Here is a 27,188-nt window from a genome sequence, read left to right as displayed (position 1 = left end):
AAGTGATTTCCCCTTTAAAAAAAAGTCCAAGTTTGGCTCACACCCCGCACTGCCGCCGAACTCAAGAGGTATTACATTTCACCCTAAATTTCTTTAATAAAAAGAACGCAGAATTATTAGGGATCAAACATGACTGGGGGCCAGATTCTCTAAGCTTCAAAAGTGATAAAATGGAGTGATAAACAACCAGCCAATCAGCTCCTACCTGCCATGTCACAGACTGTTTGAAAAATGTCAGGTAGGAGCTGATTGGCTGGCTGTTTATCACTCTCTATTTTATCACTTTTGAAGCTTAGAGAATCCAGCCCAGTGGTGTTTGAAGCCCATATAAATATTACATATCTGCACCCTGAGTTTATTTATACAGGTCCCTGGGTAATTTGTATTTCAGTAAGAGTTATGGTTAGTGATCTGCTATCTCTTATAATGCACAAGTTTTCATTGTGACCAAAGAAGTGATTACACATGATATTTATACAGATCTTCTTTATACATAAATAAGAATCACTTGTGTATTAGAATAGTATGTATGAATGCAGAATTATGTGGTAGATATGAAATATTTGTGTAACAAAATTTGAAACAGACTTCGTGGAAGGATTAAGGGGGTGATTCAGGTTGGTCTGCAAAGCACATGTATTTATTTACAGTTTCTTATATAGTGCACACATATTCCGCAGCGCTTTACAGAAATAGTCCCTGCCCCACTGGAGCTTACAATCTACATTTGGTTTGCTAACGTACAAAAACGACGCTGCACTGCAGGTGTGACAAATGTAACATGTGCAGAGAGTTAGATTTGTGAGATTTATTTGGCTTCTGTGCAGAGTAAATACTGGCTGCTTTATTTTTACACTGCAATATAGATATATTAGTTTGATGTACACACCCCACCCAAATCACTTGTTTTGCAAACCAACCTGAATCACCCCCCCAAGTCACTCAACTGCACAGACAGTACGTGTGGTAGACCAAAATACATTGCACTGATTACAATATCATTACAAGAACACACTGTGAATACGGTCGATTGCTGTAAACAGTTTAGTTTATTTAAAGTTCACAAACTGCAACCAAAGCCAGGTGCTAGCCGGTATATTTAGAAACATAACAGACAGAAATATGGAGAAAGCATAGGACAGGATCTGGATGTGGTAAGAACAGGTCGTCATCCATCGGTAGCAGAACACTAAATATAGGCTGCACTCGCTATACCAGCGTCGTTCAGCAGAAAAATGAGCCAATGTTTTTATCTCCTTGGGTCTTGAATTGATTTATAATAGTGATGTACGAAAAGAATTTTGTGGATGCATTTTTGGTTTTTTTTTTTGCCAATGGGTGACTACATTAAAAGCTTATTTACATCAATATATACAGACTTTATGTCAGGGAAGGATGATTACAGCAGTTCCAGTTAATGATTGTATTTCAGTATAACCTGTCTCGTGTGTTTACTTACCCTTACAACATAAGTCAGACTATAAACCACTGACAACGGTGCAAGTAAATTGTTCTCAAGCATTCTGCATTGGCCCCTGATTTATTAGTAAGGCAGGACTACCGCTGAAAATTAGCAAAAAGATCCAAGGCAACAACAGCAGGTTGCTCAGCATCACATAAACATGTCGTCATACCCCGGCGGAGGCAGGTGATCTGGGTCAGGACTGGAAAAGGAAAAAGGTACAGGCAGATTAGTCACTCGATCCGTCCCTCTAAACCGGACCAACCTGCGGCACAACAGCTGTGGTGAAACTCCAAGGTCCAGCAACCCCTGTGGCGTTTTTTTTTATTGGGAAATGCTAAAACTGTGGCAAGGCATGCTGGGATTGTGCAGTTTCACAATAGCTGGAGAGCCACAGGTTGACCAGGCCAGCACATAACTTTGCCTCCTATATAAAACATAGGCAGCGTTTACGGAAAACTTACCCAGAACGTCCAGATCCTATGGGACCAAAAGGGTCAAACCGGGCACCTGGTGGCACAGCTCCTGGAGGAAGTCCACCCAAAGGGTTAGGTCTGGGTCGTGTTCCCCCTGCATGAAAAGGATCCATAATCATACCTCCAGCGTGCCCCCTGCAGGGAAAAAAAAAAAAAAACCACACAAACACTGTGTATATGTTGTCATAAAATTTAAAACAAGAGTTCTAGCCCCCATACACTAATACGATATGGCACTTTTTCCATACAATTTTAACCCATCAGACTGACATAATCGTGTGAAATTTTCCATATCGTATGTGACTTAACTCTAATTACGATTCGATGTGCGGCCCCATGCATATCGTATGGGATAGGGAGATAGTAGTCATGGCTGCCACAAGGATTTTTCATATCCCGCATGACTGGCATTGCATACGATACATCATTGCCAAGGCTGCATGCAATACCTTGGCATAGTGTATGGGGGTCTTTACAATAGAGGCAATGAAAAGAGTGTATGGTGCTTTTCGAATCCAGCTGAGATTTACGATATGGTATAGGCATGGAAACATGGGTTAGCGCCAATTCTACGCAAAAGAAGCTGTAAGATGATCAAATAGAATTGCAGTACTTCCAATGTGTTTGAGGCACAAGGGGATGTAATCTACAAGTTATTTTGTTGTAATACCGGTATACAAACACTGGTAAGATTTGTAACTACCAACCCTATGGGATCCAAATCTGCTGCTCCATATGGAATATGTCCAGATGGGGTTGTCCTAGAGAGAAGCAAGGCACATGAATTAGAAGTTAGGTATCATGTCATGAAAAAATAAGAAAGGCTGTAGGAAGCACCTACCAGGGAGGATGATGTGATGCGGGAGACCTGGAGGGTACCCGTAGAGGATCATGCTCAGCGTCCGGCTCCCGCTCTCGCTCAGGCTTTGGAGTCTTCTCCTTAGAGCCAAGCAGAGGGGAGATGATCTTACTTTCGAATTGCTGTTTCAGCGTCTCTGGACTTTTATAGACACTGCAGAGGAGGGATACACATTAGTATGAAGCCTAACTCAGCAACAGATTCAAAATGCTTAACATACCCTCACTGCTTGTTATTAAGTCAATAGGATACGTTAACAACTATTAACTGAAGGCACAAAGGGCCATTTACACTTCAAGAAACACCGAAACAAAATGTGATGCAGAGTCTAATCAATGCCATGTGTTTATTGGGCTTATAGCAAAACAAAATGTTACGAAGTAGTTCTGCTAGATGTGCATCACCGGCCCTCCAGATGTTGATGAACTACACATCCCAGCATGCCTTGCATCAGCTTCAGCATGGCCACATAGCAAAACTAATGCAAAGCATCCTGGGATGTGTAGTTCATCAACATCTGGAGGGCCAGTGTTGCCCAGCCCTGACCTATAGAGTGGCATTATTAATTAACTAGTTAAAAGCCTGTCAAAATGTCGCCTTCTGTCATATACTTTCACTTTGAGCTTTATCCATTTTTAACCCACAAACTCTCCACCCCACCCCCAGTCCCTATCTGCTCCTACCTCCAATTTTTGTCTTAACAGCTCCCTCGTTCCATATCAGCAAGATTAAGGGCCAAGTGCACTAAGCTTCAAAAATGATACAATGGAGAGTGATAAACAACCAACGGTACTGCTTTCCTAGCACGGCGCCCACGATAAGCATTGCATTAATCGCAAGCATCTTATATGTTTCTGCACCATAAGATGCATGCGATTAATGCGACTACAGTGATTTTTTCATCGTATCCATTTTTATCACATGCATCGCATCGGTCGTACTGTTTTAATGTCATAAGATGCATGCGATGCTTGCGATTGATGCGATGAAAGTATTTTTTTATCTTGAGCATTGTAAATCGCATGCATTGATTACTCTTAAACATACATACAATGTATGCGATGGATGCGACCCTAATGGGTGCTTACAATGTTAAATACACCCCCACGCCACCCCCCCACTATAAACGTAAACCAGAAGCGTGGCAAGCGCAGCGAGCTTGCGAGGGGCGGCGGTAAGCATCCCACGACCTTTTCATACCCCCACTATCCACGTCGGCGTGGAGAATAGAAAGCGTGGTGAGCGGATACCTGTGAAGCCCGCGAGGGGAAGCAGATACCTGTGAAGGTATCCGCGTCCCCTCGCCACGCTTCGGGCTAGGTGGCTCGCTGCGCTCGCCACACTTTTTATTCTCAACTCCACGCCGACGTGGATAGTAGGGGTATGAAAAGGTCGTAGAACGCGTACTGCCACCGCTCGCCACGCTTCGGGTTCACGTTTATAGTGGGAGATTGCCGTGGGGCTGCATTTAACATCGTAAGCACCCATTTAGGTGCATAAAAGCACCCTTTAGGGTGATTATACAATTTTTAATCGTATAGGGGGCATACATACACCATAGTATATGCACTTTAGTATTTTGCATCGCACCCATCGCATTCATTGTACATATAAAACTGTACATATAAAACTACATACAATTGACTCGACATACAATCATCGCACGCATCGCGTACATCGCACATGAATAAAGTAAACGATGAGTGCGATGCATGCGATTTAAACACATACATCGCACGCATCGTAGCTTACTATACTACTGTTTTTCATACGATACATGCGATTTAAAAACCGAAATCGCACAGATTGTATGCCATATAAAAATGTACACGATTAATGCGATGGGCAGTACCTAACCAACCTATCAGCTCCTACCTGCCATGTCACAGACTGAAAAATGTTAGGCAGGACAGGAGCTGATTGGCTGGCTGTTTATCACTCTCCATTTGATCACTTTTGAAGCTTACCACACCTGGCCCTGAAATAGATCAGTGTCCCTGAAAAATGACTCACTTTCTGTTGGCCTCTAGTGTTCACTCGCGGTACATCACCTCAGAGGTGAGTAGTAGTTAGCCTTTTTTACATATAGAGTAATAAAGCATGAAGAGTATGGGCCCAATTCAGACCTGATCAATAGGCACGCCAATGTTTTTTCTGGCACTCCCATGAAATAGCCGGTTACCACCCACAACGCCAGCTTCCTGTCAATCATCTTCTGAACGGCTGACGGTCAAAAAAAGTTGCAGGATTTCATCACTGGACAACATTGCACAAGCGCAATGCAGCATAGGAAATTTATCAATAATCACCTGCAGTGCAAATTCGCACAGTAGCGATAAGGTCTGAATCAGGCCCCATAGCTCTAGCCTACTAGAGGTATACCATAGTACCTCACATGTCATTCTAATTTATATTGATTGAGCCCAAACAATGAGAACGCCAACACACAATAAGTAAGCTGTACTATTTTCCTTCAGGTATCTGAATTTACTAGATTCATTGTCATATTTCTCTATGTATTCTCCCTTTTAGAAGTTTTAAATTTGATGGAGGTTTTTCATTAACTTCAAATATAGCAAAGTGGGTCATTAGGTCGACTAAAGATCAACATGGCTTAGGTTGGCACATTAAATAGGTTAAAGGGTTGGAAGGTCGACACCAGCATTAGGTCAACAATGGCAAGTTCGACAGTCAAAATGAGTTACTCACTTTTTGTCCCCGAATGTTGATATAGTCAACATGGATACCATCAAAGTGTACCACGTCCCCTCGCATGGCATGCTGCGCTTGCCAAGCGACGGACACACTATTCTATTCTCCCTCCGTGCCCTAGTGGATGGTAGGGCATGAAATACCGAATGATGGCACATGTCGGCTACAAAAAAAACATCAAAAGCTCGTGTCGACCTTACCTGTTGCCGACCTAATGCTTGTGTAGTCCTACCAACCCCGTCGACCTTTAGTGGTGGACCCAATGCATGGTGACCTTATGGCCAAATACCAGCAGAGCACAGGAATGGCAACAGCAATAAATGACACGTGTACCCTAACCTGGGAAACTGATGCAAGTGGTCTTTGTCTATGAAATTATTCACATTCAGGGTCACGTCAGAAACCTTCTCAGTCTTAAGATCCTGTATGGAGAAAATAGCTGAAGATTTTACTTATGTTACATCACTTATGGACTCTGGGCCAGATTCTCTAAGCTTCAAAAGTGATACAATGGAGAGTGATAAACAGCCAGCTCCTACCTGCCCTGTCACAGACTGTGTTTGAAAAATGTCAGACAGGAGCCGATTGGCTGGCTGTTTATCACACTCCATTTTATCACTTTTGAAGCTTAGAGAATCCAGCCCTCTATTTGGTATAGTGAATGGTGAGAGAACGATAGAACAGTTACAACAGGCTATCTGGTGTACTAACAAAGCCAATGAGACAGAACGGAGTAAAGAAGGGAGAGCAGAAAAATACAACCAAATACAAATACAACCGCAGGGGAGCAATGTTGAGCGACTGCACACATGTGCAGCTGCTTGGTTCCTAGTGGATACGGCGCACTGCTTGTTCGCCATCCCATTCACACTTAGCAGTGCGGGCGGGCGGAGGCGGTGAGGGGCTGCATCCATGTGAACACCCAGCATTTCATGGGCACTCCCATGTAAATGCGCCCATGATGTGGGTGCATGGAGGGGGAGGGGGAGCAGGGGGTTGTCAGCTGCCCGCCTGCTTCCTGAACAGGGCGCTCACCCAGAGAGGTGTCTTACATATGTGAGTGCTGTAGAAATCATTAGATGGTCGGCGACCATTGAATGATTTCCTCCAGGCACACAAGCTGCGAATGGATGGTTAGGCAAAACATCCATTCGCATGCCTGTGGAGGGATTCAGTATGAAATCCCGGCGGTCGGGATCCCAGCGTTCAAAATCCCGACGCCGGAATCCCGACAAGGGGGGGGGGGGGACGTGGATCGCCCCCCCTTGCGGGCTCGCTGCGCTCGCCACGCAGCGGGCCCGGTGCATCGCTACGCTTGGCACGCTAATTTATTCTCCCTCCAGGGGTGTCGTGGACACCCACGGAGGGAGAAAGTGTCGGGATTTCGGCGGTCGAGATTCTGAACGCCGGGATCCCGACCGCTGGGATTTAAACTGCATCCCCTGGGGGGGATTTTAACTCCGCCTTTTGAAACAGGTGTTGCAAATGTATTTATTACCAGTTATTTACATAGCGCACACATATTCCGCAGCGTCTTACAGAGTCTAGTTGAACATTCGTCAGTCTGCAAATATCTGTGAACTTGATTTAGATCCAAAAGACAACCAGAGTTCAGAGCTCAGAGTTTGGTGGCCGTGCCCGTTTTTTGGGGGCGAAAAATGACACATTATCACAGGATAACACATGGGATCCGGGATAAGCTCTGGATCCTACATGCTATCGTGGCTTCGAGGGTCAGCTTTTCGCAGTGCCGAGTCACCTGAAGCGTAATCCTCGATAAGTGCCAATTAACAAGGCTAATTGTACAGCTCTGGCAAACCCATTACCTGCAGTAGATTACTACTGTTAATAGGGTGCCGAACTAGATTGTTTATAATGTTATCAATAAAGTTCAGGTTTCAAAACTTTTTCTTTGTATCATCTACAAAGTTTTAAAAGACAAAGTCATACCTCTATGGTATGGATTGACAAGACCTGTTTTTTTTTGTTTTTGTTTGTTTTTTACAGTGGGCATTTCAGACAGCCCCCTGAACTGCCCCTTCCTTATACCCAGCGGGAACTCTCCCTAGGGTTATGACACTAGAACCCCATGGCTTTCCATGCTGATTTCCAGACCCCCACAATGCTAGTGTTCATTCTAGCACCCTACATCTTTAAAATTCATGCAGTTCCAATTCCATGCCTGCAGTGTGGCTGTCTGCTGGTGTGTTTCTAAATACTGTACTAGAAACATCAAAGCAGAACCCCCCCCCCCCCAGACAGGAAAGAGGCACTGCACAGGTTTTTAAAAGCACAGGGTGCTAGGATAAAGATTAAATGCCATCTATGTTCTTGTACAGAGAGAGATTAAAAAACTGAGCACTGTAGCACGGCTTCCCAACTAAAGCAGTAGAGAACCAACTTTCATGCAGGTTACTCTCCAGCGTGCAGTCACAGAATCCTGCCTGAGGCAAAGGAACACTCCAGGGACCCAACAAGCAGCAATGGTAGCACTCTTGGGTCCCAGCCAGAGGAGGTTTATTCTGTGGCAGCCGTAATGGTATACAGAGTGGGAGGAGCATGTTCAAGCTCCACATTTGAAAGTGCCCAGCGACATATTCCAGTATATCCGATCAGAGGAAAAAGATTAAGATAAGTGGATGTAGTTCTTATCTCTACCTTACTCAAAATTACAAACTCAAAGTAGATTGTTGTGGAGGTACAACAGTACAGAGGAATAAAGCACAATTGCTGGGTACATCTACAGTATTTGACCGAGCATTTAAAAAGTTCAAGGTCTGGCTGCCAGGGACTGGGAACTGCAGCCAAGGGCAGCATGCTAGCAACTAGGCTGCTCAACGTGTGGGTCACAGGAATAGGACATGGGCCCCTAATCTTACCATAATATTCACTATCAAGGTATCCTCCACGGGTAATGCTCGCAGTAGAAATTGTGAGCTGCCAAACCCATAGGACAGTGTGTATAAATCTTTGTTGTCGGCCCAGCCATCTGGAAGACGCTCAGATCCCGTTGCCTCGGCTGCAACCTGTAAGTGAGAGAAGAACAAGAGAGACGAATATGAAACTTCCTACACAAACTGCCCAATGACTTACATGTGGCCACAGTGTGATGGTTATTAGGTGTGGACATGAAAATATGACTACTGGAATGTGCACCAATAGAGGGGGGCAGGGTGCATTGAACAGGACACAGACTGTGTATCAGTTTGTAGAGTATGGTAACAAAAGCCCGGGAAAAATGGGGGAGATATATTGCTCAGTTTCTCCTTTTCATCAGTGACCAGAGATGGTCGCTGATGAAAGGGAACCTCTGCCAGCGGTGCCGCAGAGGTAATCAGCTGGTCGCAGGAGCAAGCTTCTGCGACCAGCAATTAGAACGGGGCTGAAAACGGGAGCGCGCATCCGGCGATTTATCGCCGGGGAACACTCCCATCACTGGCAATATGGTCGCCAGCGACCATATTTCCAGCGATTTCAGCCCCTATCGCCCCCGTGTGTACACAGCTTTACTGATATGGCTATATGTAGGCAGTTCCCAAATCATCCAATAGAGCACAGGTTCTCAAACTTGGTCCTCAGGACCCCACACAGTGCATGTTTTGCAGGTCTCCTCACAGAATCACAAGTGAAGTAATAAGCTCCACCTGTGGATCTTTTAAAATGTGTCAATGAATAATGAATGCACCTGTGCACCTGCCAGGTGACCTGGAAGGACCAAGGGTTCTCCTGAGGACTGAGTATGAGAACCCCTGTAATAGAACTATATCACTAGCTGCTACCTTTGCGCTTTTCCTCCATCCTGACACATATTCCAGCTCAACCAACAACTGTGGTGTAATCTACTGTGCTATAATGTGAGCCCAGGCATTACCCAGGAAAGAGACCTTAATTGTTCATCACTTATACCCCTTTCACACTGAGCGGAGAACTTCAATTATTCCAGAGGCAAGCTGGCAGCACGACCCATGTCCTTATTCAGTGTGAAAGACTTGACCTGGGTTGTGCATCCCAAGTCCGCTACCCCAATCGCAAGACAGGGTTAATCCCACGTCCAACCCATGTAGGCTTCAGTGTGACTTGTGCGACTGGGGTTATTCGACCCAGGGCATGTTTAAAGCTGGTTAGTTACTTGGAGGTGCTTGATACACTCTGTTTTTCAGGGCTAACCCGGGTGCATTGCAAAATTGATCGGAGCAGCTGCAATATATGTTAAAACAGTATCCCGGGTCGGACCTGAAATTTTGGGCAGAAAGTGGTATAACGTTCTGCTGTGAGTGTCCAATATTTTATGGCTTTTTAATTACAGAAAGGAATATGAACATTTCTAAAACCCTATACAAGGGCTGGACCCACTAAGCCAATGAGAAAGTCCCCATAGTGGGACAAGGGCATTTGGAAACCCACACAACTGGTTATAGCATTTATACGCCCGTACACCTATTAAACCATCAGTGTTGGTTTTGTGTATACTTATGCAATAAATGTATGTGCTATTAACATATAAGCACCAGTGTTATATTTGCCCCACCCCAATCCATCACTCACATACACTGCATGAAGAGCAATTAACAGCAGCACAGAAGGAAAGCAAACATTCCAGAAGGACAAGAATGGCATGGTGAGCTACTATATTCTATATAATTGTCTGTTCCTGATATATTCACTTTGATGTTTCAGGTACCTGACATACTTGGAGGAGTGTGACATCACCAACACCTGTAATATGTAACACCCAGCAGCAAACCTTGTGAAACTCAGTGGGACACATACCACAAATTTACTCCAACTTCAGAAAATCCAGCCCACAGATTGTCTCCCTGATGAACATTGAGAGACAATCAAATAGAATGGATTCACACATTACTGTGTTCTCATACATAGACCACCTACCGAAACCCGGGGCACCACCACCAACACATTTCCCCCTATATACAGCAGCTGTTCCATATTAATTTTCATATAAACAGAAGTATATGCTGTGCTCGCCACCTATTTTATTCTCCCTCTATGGGGGTCGTGGACCCCCACGAGGGAGCAGTCGGAGTAATGACAGTCGGAATCCCGACTCTCGGGGAGCCGTCCGGCACCCGTATGCCTGATTGCATGCTCCCAAGGATCACACGCATTATCTTCCTGCTGGTTGGCTGTGCTGCTCGATATCAGAAGATATTGGTGCAGTAGAAGTATAAAGCAGAGATGTTATTCTGTCTTTCGCTTAATCACACAGTGTACAGGCACTCTTGGAAGGTCTGGGATGTAACAAACAGGCAGAGGATGTGGGGGGGGGGGGATAACAGGTTTCATGTGGGGTACACACCACGACGACCAGCTCACGATGCACATTGTGAGCGGGTCGTCAGTGTTTCTTCAGACCCGCTCACGATGATGCGGGGGGCACGACCCGCTCACGATGTGCACCGTGAGCGGGTCCGATCCGATGGCGACCCGCACCCGGCTATATGGTCGTTCTTCAGAACCTACCTGCTGCAGGTAGGATCTGAATAACGACCGACCTGCGGGACCGCTTATCGGATCGGTATCGGTCCACACCAGGACAGAAAAGGGCCCAATCACCACACAATCTACATCCAATCGGTCGGAATTGGATCTAGATTAATGGGATCGGGCCCTAGTCGTCCTGGTGTGTACCAGGCATAACACGCAGGCAGAGGATGGGGAGAGGGATGACAGGTGTAACACGCAGGCAGAGGATGGGGAGAGGGATGACAGGTGTAACACGCAGGCAGAGGATGGGGAGAGGGATGACAGGTGTAACACGCAGGCAGAGGATGGGGAGAGGGATGACAGGTGTAACACGCAGGCAGAGGATGGGGAGAGGGATGACAGGTGTAACACGCAGGCAGAGGATGGGAAGAGGGATGACAGGTGTAACACGAAGGCAGAGGATGGAGAGAGGAATGACAGGTATAATAGCAGGTAGAGGATAGGAAGAGTCACCTTATCAGACTTGCCCAGGCACCGCATACCGCGGCTGATCAGCTCCCAATGAATGAAGCAGATAAGTGCATCCTGAGGTTTAGTGATCTCCGGAGACACCAGAGAGAATAGCAATTCCAGCCCTGGAGTCGCCATGTTTTGGGAACTCAGCATGCACTGACACAACACTTCCGGGTGCGGCCGCCCTGAAACTAAGCCAAACAAAAATCAGTTCCGCGTGCAATTGTTCATAGAGCCGCCAGATGGCGCTGCGCAATGAAATATACACATCCGCTATTTATTCTGTTTATAACAATCAACGCATTAATTTGATTATTGCTTGCAGGCTCTACTACGTTTTTTTCCTGTAACAAAGCCGATTCGCCATCTACAGGTGGCCAGACAGTACTGCATGTTACAGAATGTGAGTTAATGTACAGTAGTTTGCGGGTCATGTTGGGAGGTATGTTTGCATTATGTGAAACACAGGTTCTCGTCAGGGGATATACGGTCATTGGGTCACCACCAAGTAGGTCGACAAGCATTAGGTCGACACCACTAGGTCGACATGAGTTTAGGTCGACATGCAGTAAGGTCAACAAGACTTTAGGTCGACATGGGTTAGGTCGACAGGGTCATTAGGTCGACATGGGTCATTAGGTCGACATGGGTCATTAGGTCGACAAGGCATTTTTTGGTACTTGTTTCCTAGCATGGCGCCCACGATATTCAGTCGTATGGCATCTATCGCATCGCATGCCATATACCCACATGCGATGCGATTTTAAATTGTATAAGCACCCTAATGGGTGCTTACAATGTTAAATGCACCCCCACGCCACCCCCACTATCAACGCCAACCCGAAGCATGGTGAACAGCGGCGCTACGCGTCTTCCGTCCTTTTCATACCACCACTATCCACGTCAGCTTGGAGTTGATAGTGTGGCGAGCGCAGCGAGCCCCGCGAGGGGATGCGTATTAGTTTACATGTATTCCGCGTCCCCGCGCGCTTGCCTTGCTTCGGGATCAGTGGCTCGCTGCGCTCACCACACTATCTAAAATCCGCGAGGGGACGCGTATTACTTTACATGTATTCCGCGTCCCCACTATCTAACATCAACTCCATGCCGACGTAGATGGTGGGGGGGGATTAAAAGGTCGGAGGATCCGTACCGCCGCCCCTCGCGGGCTCGCTACGCTTTGGGTTGCCATTCATAGTGGTGGTGGCGTGGGGGAGCTTTTCACATTGTAAGCACCCATTACGGTGCTTATACAATTAAAAATCGTATAGGGGCCCATTTAACATTGAAAACACCCATTAGGGTGCTTATACAATTTGTATATGGCATACAATGCGATGGTATACGATTTCAAATTGTATACATCGGCTGCCATCGCATCGAATACCATTGTATGGCTTATGGTATGCGATGCGATGGGTGACATGCTAGGAAACAAGTACCCATTTTTTTTACTGTTTTATTGAGCCAACATGTGCCAACAGGCGGTATTTCATGCCCTACCATCCACTAGAGCTTGGTGGGAATATAAAATAGTGTGCCGATAGCAGCGAGGCACTGTGCCCGAAGCATGGCAAGCGCAAAGAGCCAGGCGAGGGGACGCGGTGGTACGTTTTGGTGTCCATGTCGACACGATGTGTGCCGACAGGCGGTATTTCATGCCCTACCATCACTAGGGCGTGGTGGGAGAGAATAAAATAGTGTGCCGAGCGAAGCGAGGCACCGCACCTGAAGCATGGCGAGCACAGCGAGCCATGCTAGGGGATGTGGTGGTACGTTTCGGTATCCATGTCGACAAAACATGTGCCGACAGGTGGTATTTCATGCCCTACCATCCACTAGGACATAAGGGTAAAAAAATAATAATAATAAAAAAAAATGTAGAGTTTTTCACTGTCGACCTTACCCATGTCGACCGAATGACCCGGTCGACATTACCACTGTTGACCTAATGACCCCGTCGACCTTACCCCTGTCGACCTAATAACCCTGTCGACCTTACCCATGTCGACCTAAACATAAGTTGACCTAAATGTATGTCGACCTATTGGTGTCGGCCTAATGACTGTCTAACAACTTGCTTGTGATCAACTGATCCACACCCCTTGTCAGAGCCGGCCCTAACCAAACTGATTCCCAAGCCAAGATTTTGGTTGGTGACCCCTAGCACCACTAGCACCACTGTCTGACCCAGAACAGCACAAATCACCCAAGCAGTACAGATCACAGCATCAGTCAGCAACACATATTACCCCTCAGCTAAAGAGCCATAACTAAACAGTTTGTTTTTAGCCCCCCCCCCCCCCCCCGGGTAACGCTCTGAGGCCGTCTATTGGTTCTTTATTGGAAAAAAGCTATGCCTTGTGAGCATTTTTTTTTTTCAAAGCTTACCCGGGTTTAGGGGGTTATTCTGATTCACTCGGAAAGGCACAATCGCTCTCTAATGGACAAAACCATGTGCACTGCAGGTGGGGCTGATGTAACATGTGCAGAGAAAGTTAGATTTGGGAGGGTTTGTACTTCAAACTGATATCTATATTGCAGTGTAGAAATAAAGCAGCCAGTATTTAACCTGCACAGAAACAATATAACCCACCCAAATATAACTCTCTCTGCACATGTTACATCTGCCCCACCTGCAGTGCGCATGGTTTTCTCCACTAGAAAGTGATTGTGCCTTTCCGAGTGAATCAGAATAACCCCCTTAGTGTAAATGGCTCCGACACGGGTATAACACGGGGTTATATGTTTTTACCCGTGTCTTACACGGGTATGATCCGTGTTCAAAAACCCATGTTTAACACGGGTTTCAGATGGAAAAGGGGTATTACCTAGCTCACCACAGGTGATGGCAATCATACATTACCAAGGAAGGCCAGTAGCAGAGCATTTTCTTCCTCATGGAGAGGGTCAGGTAGGCAAGTATGCAGTAGTGGTCTTTATACACATTACCTCACACAGTTCTGCCCTTTATACACATTATGCCACACACAGTAGTGCCCACACAGTGACAAATAGGCCGATAGAGTTAATGACACTTTTACCTCATACATAAGCTTATAATAGTAAAATAGCATCAAATAATGAAGAATATATCTATTATACAGTATATTAATGCATACTGGTCATCAGAGTGGACATCATGAACTCAAACCTATAGGCGAATCTAGAATTATGGCAATGGCTGGTCCCAAATCCAAATTTATAAGGAGGTTGGACCTTTGCGCGGTGAAGCCGTGCGGCGAAAAGGGGGCGTGGGCTCATGGGACGGAGGCGTGGCATCACAAAATGGGGCGTGGTATTACACTTTAGACCACACACAGTAATGCCCATTACACATTTTAGCCAACTCTGCAATCACACATAAATCATTACACATAAATCAACATGCCATAATGCCAATTACACATAAGGCCACACACCATAATGCCCATTACATACTATATAACAAAACGTTATGCCCATTACATATTTGACACATAAGTGGGGGGAGGGTTAGCTTAATGCCAAGGGGGGAGGGAATTGCTAATTGCCAAGTGGGGAGGCTAATTGCCAAGGGGGGAGGGAATTTGCTTGTTGCCAAGGGGGATGTCATACTACTGCACCTAATTTAAAGAAATGACAGCCAGGCAGAGAGCACTGTGTGCTGCCTGGCTGTTTACTCTAAGGAATTGCTTGTTGCATAGGGGGAGATGTTACACGCCGCTGGACTCACCTAATTGAAATAAATGACAGCCGGGCAGAGAGAGCGATGTGCGCTGCCCGGCTGTAGTCTCTGCATGCACATCAATATTTTTAGTTCTCGCGCTGGGGTCCGGCACCGGCAGCCAATCAGGAGTGGCTTTCAATACCACCAATGCCGCTCCTGATTGGCTGGCGGTGGTCCAAAGGGAAAACTGAAAATATCAATGCCACTGCTTAGAGACTACAGCAGGGCAGCGCACATCTCTCTCTGCCCCGGCTTTCATTTCTTTCAATGGTACTTGTTTCCTAGAACGGCCACAACGATTTAGATCGTTGTGGTCGTAACATAAAAAATCGGATCGGTCGCATCGCATGCGATTTGGTCGCATACGATGCGACCGATCCGATCTGCCGATTTTTCACCCGATTTTTTTTTTTTTCACAAGATTTGTTTAAATTGCCCCCCCAAATGTTAATAAGTGTGCTAGACCCCACGATAGACGTGAACCCGAAGCGTGGCGAGCGCAGCGAGCCCGCGAGGGGCGGCGGTGCGCGTCCTCCGACCTTTTCATTCCCCTACTATCCACTAGGGCGTGGAGTGAGAATATAATAGTGTGGCGAGCGCAGCGAGCCACCGAGCCCGAAGCGTGGCGAGCGCAGCGAGCCCCGCGAGGGGACGCGTCTAGCTTCACAGGTATACGCGTCCCCTCGCGGGGCTCGCTGCGCTCGCCACGCTTCGGGCTCGGTGGCTCGCTGCGCTCGCCACACTATTATATTCTCACTCCACGCCCTAGTGGATAGTAGGGGAATGAAAAGGTCGGAGGACGCGCACCGCCGCCCCTCGCGGGCTCGCTGCGCTCGCCACGCTTCGGGTTCACGTCTATCGTGGGGTCATGGCGGGCACATAAAAAATGTGAAATGGGTCATATTGGCCCATTTCACCTTTTTTATCATTTTACCCTATGTGAGATGGACTTAATCAAGTCCATCTCATCTTGTGCCATTATAATGGCACAAGACCGACCGATTTCAATGTTAAAAGATTTTTTAACATTGAAGTCTATGGAAAAATCGGGTCAATCGGTCGGTCGCATCGCGGCCGATTTTAATTGGTCGCGACCGACCGATTGACCCGATTTCTGTCAATCACAGTGAAAAAATTGTCAAAAATCGGCCACATCGTGAGGATCGTGTCCCTTAATTAAGAGCCACGATCACTCACGATTGTGGCCGTTCTAGGAAACAAGTACCCTTTCAATTAGGTGCGTCCAGCAACCAGTGACGTGAGACTTCCCCCTTGGCAACGAGCAATTCCTTAGCCTAAACAGCCGCGCAGCACACAGCTCTCTCTGCCCGGCTGTCATTTCTTTAAATTTTAAGCGGCTGGTGGTCTAATGGGTGGTCCGGTGCACCCCCGGACCACCCCTTAGATTTGCATATGCTCAAACCCACTTGTTTCTTGATAACTCCGTGATCCAAATTGCCAAAAAAATAATTGCAATTTACAAATCTCAACCCTTCTACTGATCCCCTGGACAAAGTTGGAGTGATTTTCCAGTGAACACAGGTGCTTCCTATTAGTTACGGCTGAGAGAAGCAAATTCACATTACATTGCAATCCATTTAATATCAGTGGGCATTTCTGAGTGGTTACTTGGAGGTGGTGGACTCTTCGTGGGCATGTTGTTGTTAGGAATTAAGTCTAAAGACGTTGTTCCAATGATTCCACCAGCAATAGCCACTCAGAAATTCTGCACCTGCTCTAGGTGGTGCAACCAATTATTTGCCCATAATGCATCTTTGCACAAACATTTGGGATTCACACTGTAGCTGATAGGTGTCTTAATCGGCTACGGGATACTATTAAGATGCAGTAGAAGTGACAAAAGTCTCAGCCACTTCTACAACTGGGTCCACCTTCAGCATTGCTCCCAGAATCTAAATTAGCAAACTAAACCCTGTCATTTATATCACCATGTACAAACCCTGACTGTAGCTGCTACTCACTACATTACAGTCTATTTTTACTGCTGAGGTATTATGTGTGTGGTGATTCAAATGGGAGAAAAAAATGGAGAGAGATGGGAGAAATAGGGGTAGATGGGAGAGAGAAGGACTTGGGAAAGATGAGTGAGGGCAAGATGGAGAGAGGTGGATTAGGGGAGTGGAGATGAATTATGGAGAGCAATGGGGGAGAGTGGAATATAAATATATATATATATATATATATATACACAAAATGTAGATCCAGACTGCGCACAGCCACAAGCTTCAGAAAATAGGAGTGCGTCTTTGGGTCAGGATGTAGTGCAGCTCTCTCCAAATAAAGCCAGACCTTAGCTTTAATTGTCCCAATCACATGTAGAAAGAAATTGGAGAAAAAGCGCAGATATGAGCAAAGTGTAAAACAAATTTTACTAAAAGTGCAGGCTCACATACATCATAGATAACAGCAAACAGCTTGCCACAGTGATATCCAACATGGTGCACCAACGACTTGAATAGCCGGGACCAGCCTTTTTGCCGCCGCCAGGGCCTCCGTGGTCAGGAACTCCAAAAGCACAGCGTTGTCAGTTTAGGCCACGCCCAACCGGTTTCGTCATCTGGGGACTTGGTCAGGGGGTGTGGCCATCCAAAGTACCGGTGTTATACTTATAGTTGGTAAGTATATGTTATACTTATCGGTCGTGAGTGTCGGTAAGTAGGTCTCCTCAAAAGTTGCGATCTTGGTCTTGATAATTTGTAATTCCTTAGAGGACTGCTCTATGACCAGGACCATGAGGTCAAACGAGCATTTATTGAGGATCCCTACCCAACGCTTGCAGAAATGAGGATCAAATCCTCAAATCATCAAGACCAAGATCGCAACTTTTGAGGAGACCCACTTACCGACACTCACGACCGATGCCGACACAGATTGGCTCCTGCGTCTTAAGAATCAAATCTTGTCCTACAAAAAAGAACTTATCCGTTTTAAGAAAGAGAAATTGGCTAAAGTGGAGAATGACTATGAGAAGCACACAGTATATCGCTGGCTCAGTGGAAGCTCATCTGATAACACCCGCAGACCTTTCTTCAGACGGCAAAGAAATAAGGCTATATCGTCTCACAACCAATTTGATACAGCCTCTTCACAAGAGACTGGCAGCTCCATGAGTGACACAGATAGGAATGGACGTCCCTCTATCCCTTTAGGGGCACGCACCCGCAAGATGCGTTTAAAAGACGGCAACGTTTTACCCGACGAGGCGGACAGAATCCCCAACAAAAAGATTGGCAAACAAAACGCCAAACCGCCGAAAGCTCGCTAGTCTACAACTTATCCTCCTATGAGCTATCTGAGCATGAATTGAATGTGTTAAGCCGGGGTTTGTCATTTGTACCGTCAGTACCTTTTGATGATTTCCAATGGCAAATTGAAAAGACTGAGTTAATACGCAAATTAAAGCTTAAAGAATTTTTTGCTAATCGTGAAATGGTGCCTCAACAACAGAGTCTATCTGTACCTGATGCCTTGAAGAAATTCTGCCCACCTTCTCAGTTTGACCCACAGACGTTCAATCCTAGCATCAAGACTTTTGCTCGCTTGATGGATGAATCCATTGACGCTGAATTAAAACAGTCACAGAACCAACATCCCAATTTGTCTCCTCTTGAACGACAAGCCATTAAACAATTATCTGATAATAAGGACTTGATTATACGACCTGCGGACAAGGGTGGCAGGATTGTCCTGCAGGATCTCACTGACTACCATGATGAAATTATGCGTCATTTATCGGATTCTGCTACGTATAAAAAACTGTCCTCTAACCCTTCTACAGCCTGCAGACAACAACTTCATGACATTGTTCAGATTGGAATGGACTCGGGTGTCATTAATGAGAACATTGGCAAGATCCTTCTTCCAGAATTCCCGGTAATACCTAATCTCTATACTTTACCTAAAATTCACAAGGGTCTTAACCCTCCCCCTGGCCGACCTATCGTAGCAGCAACAAACTCTTTATTACAACCATCGGCCACTTACTTGGATGCCTAACTTCAACCTCTGATACAACAGGAAGATACGTTCCTATTAGACACTTCTTCATTATTGCGACAACTAGAGGACATTGATTGCATCCCTGATAATTGCCAATTGGCCACTATTGACGTTGTTAACTTGTATACTTCTATCCCCCATGCATTGGGTATTTCTGCTATGAAGTCATTCCTTCAATCTAGAAGTGACTTTGGTGGGGCCAAAATCAAATTTTTACTTTTGTTACTTGAATTTATTTTGAATAACAATTTTTTTATTTACAATCGCGAATTTTATTTGCAAGTACGTGGCTGTGCCATGGGATCTTCCATGGCACCTGTGTACGCAAATATTTTCATGTTTGCGATAGAATCGGAACTCTTTTTTTCATCTAATGAAATTTCAAGCAAAATCATTCTTTTTAAGAGATTTATTGACGATCTTTTGATCGTATGGTGTGGTGACAATTTATCTCTTAGTAATTTAATTGAACAGTATAATCTGATGGATGGCCCCATCAAGTTCACTTTTGAATTGAGTGATAATCATGTACATTTTTTGGATTTAAACATTGACATTGTGGATGGTAGATTGGTCACCTCTATGTACATTAAACCTACGGACCGCAACACCCTGCTTCAACTGCAGAGTTGCCACCCCAAAAGTCTTATCCGTGGTTTACCTTATTCGAAGATGATCAGGGTGCATCGCATTAACAGCGATATCACCAAATCTGAACAACAAATTGACCAACTAATTGCCAAATTTATTGATATTCCAGTAACCACCTATTGCAATGTAAAGCTAAAGTCTTGCTAATGGACAGAAAGTCCTTAATGCACACCGCTAACCCTAAAGACTCCGACCTGTCCCGCATCCCGTGGGTTACCTGGTACAATGTAGCGTCTAATACCATTACTAAAAATGTGAAGAAATGTTGGCCTATCATTGAGAGCGATCCTTCGCTACCTTTTAAACAAAAACGTATTATGCCTTGTTTCTCCCACGGCCGCAACTTAAGAGATCTACTCGTTAAAACTGACGTTCAGGTTAAAACAGCTTCCACCAAAATTACATTCCTAGGTGGCACTAAATTTGGCTGCTTTAGGTGCACATGCACAGCCTGTCAATTCATGCTGACAGGGGACACGTTTAACCACCCGCATTCGGGCAAGAGTTATAAAATACGCCATCACTTTGATTGCAATTCATCGTTTGTGGTCTATGAGATCATCTGCTGCTGCAGTTTAGTCTACATAGGCAAAACCCAACGCAAAATTAAGGAACGCATCGCACAACACCGCAGCTCCATTCGCTCAGCCATTGAGAAAAAACAGAGCGACCAACCTGTCGCCAGACATTTCCTCCAACTTCACCATCCTCTAAATAGCCTCAGATTCCGTGTTATTGATTGTGTACCCCCCTCTTTGCGAGGCGGCAATCGTCCCCTTAAATTGCTCCAATGTGAAGCAAGGTGGATTTTCCGCCTTGATGTCATATCCCCAAAGGGTTTAAATGAACAGCTTAACTTTAATATATTTCGATGATCGTATATGTTATTCTACCACTTTATCTAGACTGTGTATTTTGCAAACTTTATTTTCTAATTGTCTAAACTATACTTTTATACTTTTCTCTTGCAGTTTCATTATATTCCCGTTCTTTGATTACATGTTTGTTACTATGGTGATGGTTGCACGTTTTGGGATTGGTGGAAATACCCCCAGCCCGATGATGTCATCATTGCTAGCCCGATAGGCGGGGATGTACGAGCTGGCCTCATTCACATGGTGGTGATATGTTATATAAGGTATGTTTTGTATGTTATGTTTATCCTGATGAAAATTTTGTACATGAAATTGAAACGTTGATGTAAAGGAACTGTCTCCTGCCTCTTTATTACGCCGAGAGTGCCGCACCTCTGCTCCTTATATATATATATATATATATATATATATATATAATATATACACTTAACATCGGCACTCGCCTTTCCTAGTTTTGGGGTGCCCTATGGCTTGTGACCACATTGTTTAAACAGACATTGGATGGGCTCTGCACACACTAAATTAACTGATAATAAATAGTGGAGATTTGGTTCATGAATTGATCAATGCATTTAAGCCTGCAGCCCCCGTCAAGGGACCCCACTGTTTTGCAGGTCCTACCACTATCGCTGAAAAATGGCTGCAATACACATAGCTATCACATCAATGTTTGATACCAGGCATGCTATCAGATCTGAAGCTCACAGCAGACTTTGCTTTTATAGGTGAGCAGCTACCAACACACCTGTCACTAATCATCTAGGGAAATGGCTAACATAAGCTATGGAATCTTAGTTAAAAACAGGGTGCATGAGATAATGTGACCACAATAAGACTAATTAAAAAATTAATCTAATAAACAATATATACACTTAACATCGGCACTCGCCTTTCCTAGTTTTGGGGTGCCCTATGGCTTGTGACCACATTGTTTAAACAGACATTGGATGGGCTCTGCACACACTAAATTAACTGATAATAAATAGTGGAGATTTGGTTCATGAATTGATCAATGCATTTAAGCCTGCAGCCCCCGTCAAGGGACCCCACTGTTCTGCAGGTCCTACCACTATCGCTGAAAAATGGCTGCAATACACATAGCTATCACATCAATGTTTGATACCAGGCATGCTATCAGATCTGAAGCTCACAGCAGACTTTGCTTTTATAGGTGAGCAGCTACCAACACACCTGTCACTAATCATCTAGGGAAATGGCTAACATAAGCTATGGAATCTTAGTTAAAAACAGGGTGCATGAGATAATGTGACCACAATAAGACTAATTAAAAAATTAATCTAATAAACAATATATACACTTAACATCGGCACTCGCCTTTCCTAGTTTTGGGGTGCCCTATGGCTTGTGACCACATTGTTTAAACAGACATTGGATGGGCTCTGCACACACTAAATTAACTGATAATAAATAGTGGAGATTTGGTTCATGAATTGATCAATGCATTTAAGCCTGCAGCCCCCGTCAAGGGACCCCACTGTTCTGCAGGTCCTACCACTATCGCTGAAAAATGGCTGCAATACACATAGCTATCACATCAATGTTTGATACCAGGCATGCTATCAGATCTGAAGCTCACAGCAGACTTTGCTTTTATAGGTGAGCAGCTACCAACACACCTGTCACTAATCATCTAGGGAAATGGCTAACATAAGCTATGGAATCTTAGTTAAAAACAGGGTGCATGAGATAATGTGACCACAATAAGACTAATTAAAAAATTAATCTAATAAACAATATATACACTTAACATCGGCACTCGCCTTTCCTAGTTTTGGGGTGCCCTATGGCTTGTGACCACATTGTTTAAACAGACATTGGATGGGCTCTGCACACACTAAATTAACTGATAATAAATAGTGGAGATTTGGTTCATGAATTGATCAATGCATTTAAGCCTGCAGCCCCCGTCAAGGGACCCCACTGTTCTGCAGGTCCTACCACTATCGCTGAAAAATGGCTGCAATACACATAGCTATCACATCAATGTTTGATACCAGGCATGCTATCAGATCTGAAGCTCACAGCAGACTTTGCTTTTATAGGCTTAAATGCATTGATCAATTCATGAACCAAATCTCCACTATTTATTATCAGTTAATTTAGTGTGTGCAGAGCCCATCCAATGTCTGTTTAAACAATGTGGTCACAAGCCATAGGGCACCCCAAAACTAGGAAAGGCGAGTGCCGATGTTAAGTGTATATATTGTTTATTAGATTAATTTTTTAATTAGTCTTATTGTGGTCACATTATCTCATGCACCCTGTTTTTAACTAAGATTCCATAGCTTATGTTAGCCATTTCCCTAGATGATTAGTGACAGGTGTGTTGGTAGCTGCTCACCTATAAAAGCAAAGTCTGCTGTGAGCTTCAGATCTGATAGCATGCCTGGTATCAAACATTGATGTGATAGCTATGTGTATTGCAGCCATTTTTCAGCGATAGTGGTAGGACCTGCAGAACAGTGGGGTCCCTTGACGGGGGCTGCAGGCTTAAATGCATTGATCAATTCATGAACCAAATCTCCACTATTTATTATCAGTTAATTTAGTGTGTGCAGAGCCCATCCAATGTCTGTTTAAACAATGTGGTCACAAGCCATAGGGCACCCCAAAACTAGGAAAGGCGAGTGCCGATGTTAAGTGTATATATTGTTTATTAGATTAATTTTTTAATTAGTCTTATTGTGGTCACATTATCTCATGCACCCTGTTTTTAACTAAGATTCCATAGCTTATGTTAGCCATTTCCCTAGATGATTAGTGACAGGTGTGTTGGTAGCTGCTCACCTATAAAAGCAAAGTCTGCTGTGAGCTTCAGATCTGATAGCATGCCTGGTATCAAACATTGATGTGATAGCTATGTGTATTGCAGCCATTTTTCAGCGATAGTGGTAGGACCTGCAGAACAGTGGGGTCCCTTGACGGGGGCTGCAGGCTTAAATGCATTGATCAATTCATGAACCAAATCTCCACTATTTATTATCAGTTAATTTAGTGTGTGCAGAGCCCATCCAATGTCTGTTTAAACAATGTGGTCACAAGCCATAGGGCACCCCAAAACTAGGAAAGGCGAGTGCCGATGTTAAGTGTATATATTGTTTATTAGATTAATTTTTTAATTAGTCTTATTGTGGTCACATTATCTCATGCACCCTGTTTTTAACTAAGATTCCATAGCTTATGTTAGCCATTTCCCTAGATGATTAGTGACAGGTGTGTTGGTAGCTGCTCACCTATAAAAGCAAAGTCTGCTGTGAGCTTCAGATCTGATAGCATGCCTGGTATCAAACATTGATGTGATAGCTATGTGTATTGCAGCCATTTTTCAGCGATAGTGGTAGGACCTGCAGAACAGTGGGGTCCCTTGACGGGGGCTGCAGGCTTAAATGCATTGATCAATTCATGAACCAAATCTCCACTATTTATTATCAGTTAATTTAGTGTGTGCAGAGCCCATCCAATGTCTATATATATATATATAGATTTTTTCAAAGGAATCCGCACTCGCATCACATCAAAGTGCAAAGGGGAGGTGCTCCATAGGATGGGCAAACATCATGGAATAGAGAAATAGAATGGGCACTCACCAAGGTCTAGGTAATCAAAATATCATTTTATTTGTATCAAGTCGACATACCATCCGACGTAACGACACGTTTCGGTCTACAAAAGACCATCATCAGGAATAATGCAGCAAAATACAGATCATCAGCAGAACAACAACCTGACATCCGTCCCTGGGGAAGGACACAACTGTACTGCCTCACCGGGTCAGCCTAAATACCCCTGGACCGGAAGTGACATTACTTCCTGTCCGCAACCCATTAGTCTCCATAACATCTTCCAAACACTATGAAATGTAAATGTACATTATGCAGAACAATAATAAATGCATCTATATAGGCAGCGCAGTGTTGTATGCGATCTGCGCAACTCTAAATACACAATATGCGGTGTAAATAACTGAGAACGTCCGGCCGGAAACGCTACATGCGTTCCATACGCCAGACGGAAGCAGTAAATTGCGTTCCATCTGGCTAGGACGTTTTCCGGAAGTGACGCTTTGCGTTGCACTTCACTGAAGGGGAAGTGACGCTATGCGTTCCAGCTGATAGGAAAGCATCGCGTAGTTACATGGAAAGTAGTTAACGGCATGTTCATAGTAAAAAGGGGACATGACGCTTGCGTTCCAAGAACCCGGAAGCAAGCAGTGTAAGGATGATATACATATGCATAATGGGCCTTATTTTGGTTCATTCTTTCTGACAAAATCCTTCTTAGATGGGCAAAACCATGTGCACTGCAGGTGGGGCAGGTGTTACTTGTGCAGAGAGAATTAGATTTGGGTGGGGTTTTACTTCAAAGTGAGATCTATATTGCAGTGTAAAAATAAAGCAGTCAGTATTTTCCCTGCACAGAAACAAAATTACTCACCCAAATCTAATTCTCTCTGCACATGTTACATCTGCCCCCCTGCAGTGCACATGGTTTTGTCCATCTAAGGAGGATTTTGTCAGAAAGAATGAACCAAAATAAGGCCCAATGTGTGTATCTTGGTCTATCTCACATAAAAAGACTTATGAGTGGAGATTTAAATATGGGTTATGTATGTAGGCCAACCCGATTGGCATCACTCTTACCCTGAGTGCTGTGGTGATTATATACATATATACAGTGAATTTCATAATAGTGATAAATATAAGAAAAAAACATCACAATAAATATATACATAAAAAATACAAAAATATATACAAAAAGATCAAATGAAAATATTATTTACATTAGCCCAATCAGCATTCATATCCAACACTGTGCAGACTCCTGCAGTTAGTTGGTCATAAATCATATGTTTTGTCCCAGGTTAGTGGGCAAAATTATGCTAATATATACAACATCAGTATAGCTACCAAATATATATTCCCAATACCGTTTAATATACTAAACAAATTGGGGCATGTGGTGGCTGCATGGGCATCTATTCCAGACGGCACCAAAGTACCACCAACACAGACAGGAAATATAACAAAATATAACAAAATATACATAAAGAAATAACCAAAAAAGGGGGGGGGGGAAGGGGAGGAATAGCCTGGAGACACCACATCACGTTTCAAAAAATAAAAAAATCGCAACTAAGGCAATGAGAAAAATAATCATAAAAATCGAGAAAAAACGAAGTGGTTTTTGGACATCTATGCAGATCATTTGAGGAAAATAGAAAGAGGATTATACTCATTTAATCCTCTAGGAGCAATTGTGTCCAGATCAAATATCCATTTAGCTTCCCTCTTTTTCAGCATGAGGTCACGATCCCCTCCTCTCACTGGTTTTGGAACGTAGTCAATGAGCATACAGCGTAGACTTGCTATGCTGTGGCCCATAGCGCAAAATGTTTAGCAACAGGTTTGTCCGATGTTTTGCTCTCAATGGCCGCTCGGATCGAAGTGCGATGGTTCGCCATTCTGTCGCGAAAATTCCTCTTGGTAAGTCCAACATAATACAGGCCACATGGGCACAATAAAATGTAGATTACATAATCCATTCTACAGTGTAGGCGATACTGGATTTTTATTTTCTTCCCACTATGTGGGTGGGCAAACGTGGGGCCCGTAAGTAGTGACCTGCGTTGTGAAGTCACTGCATCGATAACAGCCTTTCTTAGGTGACGGAAGCCATCGGTCATGTTGTTCTGTTGGTTGTAACAATGGTCTCATAAGTAGGTCCTTTAGGTTCCGACCCCGTCGGTAAGCACACATCGGGGGAACCGGACTGATCTTAGAAAAGGCAGTGTCCGTTGAGATTAGCGGCCAATTTTTCGCCAACTGCTGTTTCCTCTTGGGCGCCTGTACATCGCATGTATTGGTGTAAATAAGTCGTGGTCGAGAGTCAACTTTGCGCGTTTTAGGGATTGCCCCTGAGAATCTAGACCTAGCCTTGGTGAGGCAACGTGTGAGGGTTGCTTCTGAATAGCCACGTTCACGAAACCTTTCGGTCATATCTGATAGCTGTATTTCTGTAGTGATGGTCGAGGAATTGTTCCGAAGAACACGTAGGAACTGCGATATTGGGAGGTTCTCTTTAAGATGTGAGGGGTGGTGACTCGATGTATGGAGCAGGGAATTTCTGTCTGTCTCCTTTCGGTACAGTCTTGTGCCCACTCCAGGGCCTTCACGATAGATCGTTATGTCCAAAAAATTTATTTCAACTAAACTGAAAGAAAACGTGAAACGGATGGGTGTCTCCAGACTATTCAAAAATACCAACATATCCATCAGCTCCTGTTCAGTACCTATCCAAATAAAAAAAACATCGTCGATGTACCGACGATAAAAAAGCAACTTGGTACCAAATTTGGGAAGAATGTGGGTACATTCATAGTTGGCCATGTACAAGTTGGCGTAGGCTGGGGCCAAATTGGACCCCATAGCCGTACCATTGACTTGTA

General features: G+C 44.5%; 1 protein-coding gene across 1 annotated transcript; it reads right to left on the bottom strand.

The window, feature by feature from the left end:
* Positions 1-1,335: 1,335 nt before the first annotated feature.
* On the bottom strand, positions 1,336-11,650 carry PSMF1 (proteasome inhibitor subunit 1). Its single transcript, XM_083146643.1, has 7 exons — positions 11,468-11,650; positions 8,389-8,535; positions 5,849-5,931; positions 2,780-2,950; positions 2,646-2,699; positions 1,927-2,073; positions 1,336-1,664 (listed from the first exon to the last, which is right to left on the bottom strand). The coding sequence occupies exons 1-7, from the start codon at positions 11,618-11,620 to the stop codon at positions 1,613-1,615; spliced, it is 807 nt and encodes a 268-aa protein (XP_083002769.1). The 5' UTR covers positions 11,621-11,650; the 3' UTR covers positions 1,336-1,612.
* Between the last annotated feature and the right edge of the window lie 15,538 nt (positions 11,651-27,188).

Source organism: Crinia signifera, chromosome 6 (genome assembly GCF_055691185.1).
Source record: "Crinia signifera chromosome 6, ASM5569118v1, whole genome shotgun sequence".
In the NCBI taxonomy this organism is placed as follows: Eukaryota; Metazoa; Chordata; class Amphibia; order Anura; family Myobatrachidae; genus Crinia; species Crinia signifera.
The sequence above is the reverse complement of the archived record's forward strand: the minus strand, read 5'-3'. Positions and strand labels throughout refer to the sequence as shown.

What these genes read in the sequence shown, in the direction of transcription:
- PSMF1 (XM_083146643.1), bottom strand. Translation starts at nt 11,620, where the DNA reads ATGCTGAGTTCCCAAAACATGGCGACTCCAGGGCTGGAATTGCTATTC. An exon ending in CACTTGCATCAGTTTCCCAG is followed by an intron (nt 2,951 to 5,848) that starts GTTAGGGTACAC and finishes CCTCCTCTGCAG; the next exon opens with TGTCTATAAAAGTCCAGAGA. An exon ending in GCAGATTTGGATCCCATAGG is followed by an intron (nt 2,074 to 2,645) that starts GTTGGTAGTTAC and finishes TTTTCCCTGCAG; the next exon opens with GGGGCACGCTGGAGGTATGA.